This window comes from Amblyraja radiata, chromosome 37 (assembly GCF_010909765.2).
Source record: "Amblyraja radiata isolate CabotCenter1 chromosome 37, sAmbRad1.1.pri, whole genome shotgun sequence".
NCBI lineage: Eukaryota > Metazoa > Chordata > Chondrichthyes > Rajiformes > Rajidae > Amblyraja > Amblyraja radiata.
In genome coordinates, this window is record NC_045992.1 from 15058755 (window position 1) to 15069570 (window position 10816).

The following is a 10816-nucleotide window of genomic DNA, read 5'->3' on the forward strand; positions in this document are numbered from 1 at the left end:
GTGCCGGATATTTGTCCTTCCATCACCAGTATATCCACATTATTCACATCATCATCTTCTGATGTTAAAATAACAAAATGTTGTCTAGCAAGTATAACTTGTAATTCTGCTTTGCTAGAATAAATCCTTTCCCGAGAATGTAAAACCCCTGTCCCATGGTACGAGTTCATTCCAAGAGCTCTCCCGCGTTTGCCCTGATTCGAACTCGGAGATTTACGGTAATGGCCGCACGTCGGTACTCGGGGTTCTCGTGGACATTTTTCAACATGTTGAAAAATCTTCACGAGTCTTTCCGTGCTTACCTGCCGTTAGTGAGTCTTCCCGAGTACCTGCCGTTAGCTTTACGAGCCGCTAAGAGACGTCCCCGAGCTCCGATGTACCCGCTACGTTCATTCTCCGTGCTTCCCACGAGTTTGATTTTTTTTTAACTCGGGAGAGCTCTTGGAATGAACTCGTACTGTGGGACAGGGCTATAATTCTACCAATTTCTTCAAATTTGTGCGACCTGGTGCTTGGCCATTTCATGGAAAAATAATTATATTGTGTATTCTATCTGAGCCCCACATGTTAATGCAATCTTGCTACTGTTGCAGTTGATACGATCTTGATCACACATCATTTTCCGTTTCTGTTAATCTTGCGAAACTTCCAGTGCAATCATTGTCTTTCCTGCAACGTGGTGGCTGGAACAGATTAAAGTATTGATGCTCTGGCTTGACTAGTGTGCGATATAGTTCTGGCCTGCACCCACATCCCAGCTCCTACAGTCCCTGAAATTAGACCAGTGCAATATAACCTTTAAACCATTTGCCTTGGCCTGCTGCACCCGAGGACACACAATCCAGGTGAGACCAAGCGCAGGCTTGGAGATCGCTTCGCCGAACACCTCCACTCGGTTCGCAATAACCAACCTGATCTCCCTGTGGCTCAGCACTTCAACTCCCCCTCTCATTCCGAATCTGACTTTTCTGTCCTGGGCCTCCTCCATGGCCAGAGTGAGGACTACCGTAAATTGGAGGAGCAGCACCTCGTATTTCGCTTGGGCAGTTTGCACCCCAGCGGTATGAACATTGACTTCTCCAATTTCAGGTAGTCCCTACTTTCTCCTCCCCTTCTCAGCTCTCCCTCAGCCCAATGGCTCCACCTCTTCCTTTCTTCTTCCAGCCTCACCCTCACATCAGTCCGAAGAAGGGTTTCGAGCCAAAACGTTGCCTATTTCCTTCGCTCCATAGATGCTGCCTCACCCGCTGAGTTTCTCCAGCATTTTTGTCTACCTTCGATTTTCCAGCATCTGCAGTTCCTTCTTGGATATACAATCCAGAGTGGCTTCTCTGCTACACTTCTGAATATCCTGCTATTTTGTTTCATTTAGTTTGCATTAGGAATACAGCATGAAAGGCAGGCCCTTCAGCCCTGTGATCCCCGCTACACCAGTACACACTAAGGACAATTTACAGAAGCCAATTAACCTACAAACCTGTACATCTTTGGAATGTGGGAGGAAACCCGAACACCCGGAGAAAACAAATGCAGTTACTGGGAGAACGTACAAACTCCTTACAGACAGCACCTGCAGTCAGGAACGAACCCGGGTCTCTGGCGCTGTAAGGCAGCAACTCCACCGCTGCCCATTTGTTCGATGTTCCTTTTGTTCTACTTCCTCAATTGAATTACTGTACGCTTCTCTATTTTCCATTTACAAGTTTTCTGCCTGACTGATCAGAACATCGATATCTTCCTGTCGTCTAATACTTTCTTCCTCACTGTACACCATTGCGGCCAGTTTTTGTTGGCAATCTTCGATATTGTTCTCCCTACAATTGGCGCTAAGCTATTAACACACATTACATGTAACGAGGCGGAAGGTACTGAGCATGGTGGGACACAACCAGTGGCAATCTTGTGGACACACAGACTCCCATTGACCTTTATTAAAGACTGAAAATGCTCTAAATGCCCAGTAGTCAGGCAACAGGCTGAGGATGCTGTCTCATGAGTGTTGCAGCATTTTTGGTCTTAGTGTATTTAATTATTGTCACATGTACCGAGTGGAAAGCTTTTGTTTGCGTGCTATCCAGTCAAAGTAAAGACTATAATACAATCAAGACGTGCAAGGTTAACGATCAAGGATCATGGATTAAGGGTACAACATTTAGTGCAAAGATATAACATTAAAGTCCAAAGGTGGCTGGTGGTGCCTGGTTTCTGTTGCTCCACCATTAACTCTGCAAAAGCTGCCCTAGACTTCTCCGTGAACTTCAAGAAATGCCCGCAGTTTCACTGTTTAAAGTAAATTTAAACTTGCTGCAGTTTAGATTGGGTACTCAATGATGTGTGACCAGATTTCTGTTCCTGAAATGGCCCTCAACAACTGCTTCTCAGAAATGATCATATTCAACGTTCCGAAGGTAGGCAAAAGTGCTGGAGAAACTCAGCGGGTCGAGACCCGAAACGTCACCTATTCCTTCGCTCCATAGATGCTGCCTCACCCACTGAGTTTCTCCAGCACTTTTGTCTACCTTTGATTTTTCCAACATCTGCAGTTCTTTCTTTAATATTAAACGTTCCTACAGTTGTTGGATATTATAGAGTCACCAAGAGACAGACCCCCTCAGCCCACCACAACCTTGCCGACTGAATCACCTGTCAACCCTAATCCCATTTACCTTAATCAAATCTGTATCTTTCTGTGCCTTGCCTGTTCAGGTGTCTGTCTAACTGCTTTTTAAACATAATAATTGTATCTGATTGCACTCCCATCTATAGCTGAGTGTACTTCTGCTTTAAATCTCCTTTTACCCTGAAACGATGCCCCTTTGTTTTTGATTGTGATAGATTCATGGAGTCATAGACTCGTACAGCGTGGACACAGGCCATTCAGCCCAACTTGTCCATGCCGACCAACATGCCCCATCTACACTAGTCCTACCTGCCTGCATTTGGCCCTTATTCCTCTAAGCCTATCCTATCCATGTACCTATCCAAATGTTTTTAAAGCCCCAACCATCTCCTCTGGCAGCGTGTACCATATCTACCAATTTTTGTGTAAAAAATAAAGTTGCCGCTCGGGTTCCTATTAAATCTTACCCCCTCACCTTAAAGAGAGATTCTGGCTATCGCCTCCAACTATGCCTCTTATAATTTGATACACCCCCTATTAAATCCGTTCTCTGCCTCTTTCACTCCAGTGGAAATAAGCCCAGCATATCCAGTCACTGCTGATAACAAAAGTGTTCCAATCCAGGCAACATCCTGATGAAGATGTACTGGAGGAACTCAGCGGGCCAAGCAGCATCTCTGGGGGAAAAAGGATGGGTGACGTTTTGGGTTGGAACCCCTCTTCAGAAGGGTCTGAATAAGGGTTCCGATCTGAAACGTCACCCATCCTTTTTCCCCCATAGATGCTGCCCCGCACGCTGAGTAACTCCAGCAACGTGTCAACTTCAGCATAAACCAGCATCCACAGTTCCTTCTTAATAGCCCTGTCCCACATGTGTGAGTTCATTCCAAGAGCTCTCTCGAGTTTGCCCAGATTCGAACTCTGAGATTTACGGTAATGGCCACTCATCGGTACTCGGGGCTCTCGTGGACATTTTTCAACATGTTGAAAAATCTTCACGAGTCTTCCCGTGCTTACCTGCCGTTAGCGAGTCTTCCCGAGTACCTGCCGTTAGCGTTACGAGCTGCTAAGAGACGTCCCCGAGCTCCGACGTACCCGCTACGTTCATTCTCCGTGCTTACCACGAGTTTGATTTTTTTAAACTCGGGAGACCACTTGAATGAACTCGTACAGTGGGACAGGGCTTTAAACATTCTGGTGAATCTCCCTTGCATACTCTCTGGAACAATCGCATCCTTCCAGTAGTATTGTGACAAGAGCTGCACACAATACTCCAAACATGGTCGATCCATTGTTTTGTAAAGTCACTGTATGATGCCCCAACTTTTATATTCTCTGTGTAGGAAAGAATTGCAGATGCTGGTTTAAATCTAAAGTAGACACAAAATGCTGGGGTAACTCAGCGAGACAGGCAGCATCTCGGGAGAGAAGGAATGGGTGACGTTTCGGGTCAAGACCCTTCTTCAGACTGATATTCTCTGCCTGACTTGTGAAGGGAAATGTACCATATTACCACCTCCACCATTTGTTCCACCTGTCTTGCCACTTCTGGGCAACTGTGACCATGACCATGAAGGTCCCTATTCACCAACAGTTCTTAGAACAATACAACACATCTCACTGTACATGTCCTACCAATATGAATCTACACTAGATTCTTCTACCAATGCTCCGTCCAATGTTCCATCTCTTCTCTATCATGTGGAGCCTCAGACATCATGGAGTCATAGAGTGATACATTGTGGAAACAGGCCCATCTGCCCAACTTGCCCACACCGGCCAACAATGTCCCAGCTACACTCGTCCCACTTGCCTGCGCTTGGTCCTATCCCTCCAAACCTGCCCTATCCATGTACCTGTCTAACTGTTTCATAAACAATTGGATAGTCCCAGTCTCAACCAATCTGTAGTCATTGTTGTCAAAGCATCCTTCCTCATCACATGACTAGTTTCATTTCCTCAGATAAGGTTGAATTCAGCTCTATCTCAAGTGGAATTATCTGACAATATGTTAACTTTTTGAACATTATTTTCCTTGTCGTTTTTTTCCCTTTGAAATATACATCTAATTCCCTATTTTTGCTATCAAATGTTATTCTTAATTAGCTCTTATTTCCTCCTCCTCGTTGCTCTGTTTCTTTTCCTGTACTTTAATGAAGGCAAAGAAACCATCGTCCTGCATTGATTAAGGTCCCCGTTGTCATTCTCGTGCTGTTATCTCCTTACACTTCCATTCATTTGCAATAACTAGTTTTTTAGAGTTGAGTGAGATAAATAAGTTGTGAGCGTACATCTTGATTTAATTATACAGGCTGGTTCCTCTACAAATAATTACGTTTTACAACATTCAACTCTCCTAGACTATGGGAGAGTCTAGGACCAGAGACCACAGCCTCAGAATAAAAGGACGTATCTTTAGAAAGGAGAACAAGAGGAATTTCTTTAGCCAGAGGGTGGTGAATCTGTGGAATTCATTGCCACAGATGGCTATGGAGGACAAGCCAATGGATATATTTCAGGCTGAGATTGACAGATTCTTGTCTGGGGTTATGGGGAGAAGGCAGGAGAATGGGGTTGAGAGGGAAAGATAGATCAGCCATGATTGAATGGTGGAGTAGACTTGGTGGGCCGAATGGCCTCGTTTTGCTTCCAGAAATTATGAACATTTCTACTCTATGACCTTATTTATCTTTGGGAGAATTTTCTAAAGTTATAACAGCATTGTTTTAGTATAGAAAGCATGCTAAAAAAGGACAAGGCACTGATTAAATAATGACCATGTTTAACTATTTCACCCTGGTTAAGATTCCAGCATATATCGAGTACAATATTGCTTTTATCTTTCCTTTCCAGTCTCCGCTTGGATTTTGTGCAACAGGCAGACCAACAACACTAGGAAGGCGAATAGGTAAGCCTGTAATAAGCTGATGTGACTTTGATTTCTCCATGAGTAGTTGTTATTCTCTCATCATCTTTATAAACTGTTTAGCTGTTGTGAGCCTCAACCCTCCAGTCAAACCTTATTACAAAGTTTATTTCAATGTTTTAGTTCTCCTTTAAATCAGCTGGCACTGCTGTAGCATAACATATTTTGACTGATATTGGCATTTGAATCATCTTATGTGCATTTGACTTGATAGAGATAATAAGAGTGAATTGTGCATTTAATTTTTCTTTATACTGAATTTCCAGTGTTATCTATGAGAGTTGTCTTAGTCAGTTGAAAGGTATACTAGAGACAGTTGAAAGATAAATTAATTCTGTTCTCGGTATCCAGGCTAATTACTCACCAAACCCCTTCAATAAGGTTATGGGGAAAAATCTGCTCATGATTCACATACATAGTGGCACAGCTGTGCTATCTGTAAGGAGTTTACACGTTCTCCCGCTGACCGCATGAGTTTTCTCCGGGTGCTTTGGTTACCTCCCACATTCCAAAGACGTACAGGTTTGTAGGTTAATTGGCTTCTGTAAATTATCCTTAGTAAGTAGGATGATCGCTGGTCGGTGCGGACTCGGTGAGCCGAAGGGTCTGTTTCCACGCTGTATCTCTAAATGATATCATTTAGCTACTTCTGGTCATTTCACCAATAGCCATCTACCAAAGCAAAGTAATACAGATTTCTAAAGGAGCTTGTATTATATAAATACTTGCTAAGGACTGAGGCAAGATAAATATGTTTAATGTAGTAGTCTAAAAAAGCAGAATTATAATGTAATGTCGACTCAAACACACATCACGATACAACACATATTTATTAAATCTACATACAGCAAGGATCTGCAGTCATCACATCTCCGAGCTGCTATTCATTCTAACTAGCGTAAGCAAGCTCTTGATAATATGAAGTACATACCAGGCAGAGTTACTACTAACAAACACTATAATTGGCTAGTATGAAATAGCCAATCTACAAAACGTTTTTGCCATCAGTGGTCACCTTGATTTCAAATTCACTATGGAGCACTTTTTTGCAGCCTCCTTCATTCATGAGCATTTGAATTTCTATGCTCACGAATGATGCAACAAACCAGTATGCTCTCTACCCTACACCTGCAGGAGTTGGACAGAGTATTGGGTAACATGCCAAATTTTCTCAAAGCTCTGGGGTAATTACAAAGAAAGTTCACCAATGCCTCTACTTCCTCGATGTGTTGGGGTACAGGACTCATTGTGTGATCACCTTATTTCCAGAAAGAACAACCTGCTTCAATCTATTCAATTCAATAGACTGCAGTTTGTGTCATATGAATAAATGGAATTTGTTCCTTTCATAGACTACTTTATATCCAGTGACATTCCACCATTAAGAGTGAATAAAAGCAGGTGTTTCACAAAAATGAGTTTAGTTTAGAGATACAGCCTATAAATATGCCCTTCGGCCCATCAATCCTCACAGGCTAACCCCATCCTACACACTAGGGACAATTTACAGTGTAGGAAAGAACTGCAGATGCTGGTTTAAATCGAAGGTAGACACAAAAAGCTGGAGTAACTCAGCAGGACAGGCAGCATCTCTGGAGAGAAGGAATGGGTGACATTTCAGGTCTGAAGAAGGGTCGAGACCCTTCTTCAGACCTGAAACGTCACCCATTCCCTCTCTCCGGAGATGCTGCCTGTCCCGCTGAATTACTCTGGCTTTTTGTGTCTACCAGGGACAATTTCTAGTTTTACCAAAGCCAATTAAACTACAAACCTGTACGTCTTTGGAGTGTGGGAGAAAACCGGAGCACCCATATAAAACAGCACCCATAGTCAGAATCGAACATGGGTCTAGCATTGTTGGTAGCAACTCGGTGCCACCCACCGTCCTAAGTATGGTTGCTTGTCTTGCCTGCTTGATGGAAATTATTTTCAGCTACTCCCTGAAACCCAACTCAACCCAGAAACAAAACTCCATGCCTTCATTTCCCACCCCATGTGCTTATTTAACTTCTGAGTAATATGTTCAGTTTTCAAAAATAACACATTCAACGATATCACCTCTTTGGTTCTTAGGTACAACAGGTACCCCTGCACATCTTTTCCCACCGGTAATGGCTCCAACCCAGACAAAAAAGAAAAATGCCAAGCACTGCTTTCTTTGTGGGAAGAAAACTGGATTGGCAACCAGCTATGAGTGCAGGTGAGTGGCATTTACCTGATGGTTAAACGGTGAATAGATGTGGCTTTCTGCTAAATCGGTGGAAGGAGAATACTTTTCTAAATTGGAATCTTAGAATTAGTTCCGCTCCCATCTTGAACAGTTAGAGTCAAGATTTCCCACTGTTAGCACTTCGATCATATGTAAATAATTAAAAATAAAAAGAGAACAACGGGCCAGTGAAAACAAGACCAGATTTACATTTTAGACCTGTACCGTTGGAAATTATCTTACCCTTCCTCATTGCACCTAGACATTCCCAACACCTTTACAGTTTACAGATTAGAAGTTATCATTTTCCTTCAATCCAACCAAATGTCTTCCCTTAACAATAATGAGTACAGTGGATATTGATATTTCATGTTGCTTTCTTTTACTTAAATTAATATTTGGTATCTTAGAAATATTGGGAATTTGCTTCATGCATTTCAAGTTTGGGGCTTTACAAGACGTTGTTTCAATCTATTTAAGATAGACAATAGGTGCAGGAGGAGGCCATTTGGCCCTTCGAGACATTCAATGTGATCATGGCTGATCACCAAAGATGTTGGACTAAATCCTCTGGGGAGAGACAAAGTTCCCAGTGGTACTTGTTTCATTAGTTATAGGAACAGAATGAGGCCATTCGGCCCAAGTCTACTCCACCATTCAATCATGGCTGATCTATCTTTCCATCTCAACCCCATTCTCCTGCCTTCTCCCCTGTTTATTGGTTATAATTTTAAATTGACGCAATGGGAACACAAGTGTTTTGGGTAATTTGCCTTTGAGGGTTTGTGGTCTCGGTTCTGTTTCCAGTGATTAACATTAATGTCGAGGGATTTACGTTATTGAATAGTTTAGATCTTGATATGTTTACTGTCAAATCACTGTCTTCCAAATATTTTTTTAATTGTCTTTTTATGAAGTGAATGATAAATGGAATATCGTGGATATATGCCAGATACAATGTGGTCTTGCAGCAAAGGGCAATAATCATACATCTAATCTAATGCCACTTTCAAAACGTTATTAGATTTTATTTTGTACATAGATGGGCGTTTTAACTCATTACACCTTAAACCAAGAACTAAGCAAGTAATACCTTGTTAATATTTGGTTATTTTGTGCACATTTATTAAAAATCCCTTCTAATTTATCCTGGCCATTGTGTACTGTGGACATGCTTTTTACTTTGAGTACAAAATTGAGATGCTATTTGAAGTTTGAGTGCAGTGTTAACAGTAATAAGTATGGTGGCGCAGCAGTAGAGTTGCTGCCTTACAGCACCAGGGACCCAGGTTCAATCTTAACTGCAGGTGCTGTCTGTATGGAGTTTGTACGTTCTCCCCGTGACCATGTGTGTTTTCTCCGAGATCTTCGGTTTCCTCCCACACTCCAAAGACATACAGGTTTTTAGGTTAATTGCCTTGGTATAAATGTAAATTGTCCCTAGTGTGTAGGATAGCATTAATGTGTGAAGATCGCTGGCCGGCGTGGACTCGGTGGGCCTCTGTATCTCCAAAACTAAAAAACTAAAACAATTGTACAAGTTACTTGTAGGATCTTCCTAATTGTTTGCAAGTGAACCAAACATTTGTTCAGAACTGCACAATTCAGGAATATAATGCATTCAGTTTGAAAAAGGTTATTTGTGCACTAAACTGTGTTCCTGAAACTAGGTGTGGGAACAATTTCTGCGCCACTCATCGCTATGCTGAGACTCACGAATGCACGTACGACTACAAGACTGTGGGAAGGAGATACTTGCAAGACACCAACCCTGTTGTTAGCGCACCAAAGCTTCCAAAAATCTGACCGCTGTAGAATTGTGTGCAGCTTGTCAAATCGGTGCGGAAAGAACTGCATATTTAACCGTTTTGCATAACTTTTGACGTTTGGTCCGGAAAGACACAAATTTGCCAATCAGAAGCACATAATTGATGCTTGGTATTTATGTATTATGTAAACACTATTGTGGGTTTTTAGTTTGCATAATTCTTTTAGTAAATTGTCATTGTGGGGGAAAAAAACTAAAAATGAAATTTCCTGAAGATTTATGCTGTGAGTGTGGTTTCCAATGAATGCAGATGTTTTGTTAAATTTTGTATGTGGTGCAGACTGCTTCACGAGCAACTCTTGCAAGAATGCACTTTATTAAAAAAAAAAACCTGTCACTACTGTTTGACTGAAATAAACCCCAAGGGAGAACCCTTTTTTTTGACAAAAAAGATGGCATGTGCATCAGGTCTTTGTAATATAACATTTTAATTCGTGTCTATTTTAACATTGCAAGTTCTCGTTAAAAGTATATTTATTTCATGGTGAAAAGAATGAGCAACTCCGCTGCTTCTCCAGAGGTTGGCATCATTGACGGCTGGATTCAGTGACAACTGTACTTGGCTCCCGTACTGGGTTGGTTGTGCAATATCTCTACGGATGTTCAAAGCAAAATCTTTTGAGTTTTATGCACTGTATCAAGATTATTGGCCACCTTACTGCAAACATGTTCTGGGTTAATCCTACGACTTCTGTCTTCACGGCTGATCCTCAGCAATGATCTTCTGCCTAATTCTTTGCTTTGGTTACATATCTCACTTTTTTGGCAAAGTGAACCTTTTTTTTGTAATCTCCGTTTTTTAAATACAAGACTCTACACACTTCTGGGTTTTTTTTTTGCAAATAAAAGTTAGTGCTGTTAACAAGATTTGAATAAAAATTGAATAATTTGCAGCTATAATTTTTCTAATGTGCGAACAGCATCTAGTCAATATTAAACTAATTTATATTAAAGCAATGGTATTTTGGCATTTGTACTGTAATGGTATTGTGCGCATTAATTGCTTAATCATCCCTATTTAGAATTGAACAATGCAGAAGAGAGGCACTTGCTTGAGGTCAACAGTCTTAACCTTTCCCCATGAAAGTCAGAACTGATAGCCCGGCTGCAGTACAAGAAGTGGGCAGTTCATACGTGATAGGAGCAGAATTAGGCCATTTGTCCATCGTCTACTCTGCCATTCAATCATATCTGATCTGTCTTTCCCTCTTAACCCTGTTCCCCTGCCTTCTC

General features: G+C 41.8%; 1 protein-coding gene across 3 annotated transcripts in view; it reads left to right on the top strand.

Annotated features, from left to right (window-relative positions):
• The window catches only part of zfand4 (zinc finger AN1-type containing 4), a 33020-nt gene extending 22484 nt beyond the window's left edge, over positions 1-10536 (top strand). For all 3 annotated transcript variants that reach the window (XM_033012739.1, XM_033012740.1, XM_033012741.1), the window contains 3 exons: positions 5474-5528; positions 7620-7746; positions 9426-10536. In XM_033012739.1, coding sequence (XP_032868630.1) covers positions 5474-5528; positions 7620-7746; positions 9426-9561 — 318 coding nt within the window. In that variant the 3' untranslated portion in view covers positions 9562-10536. The remainder of the gene's footprint in view (positions 1-5473; positions 5529-7619; positions 7747-9425) is intronic.
• The last annotated feature ends 280 nt before the right edge of the window (positions 10537-10816 follow it).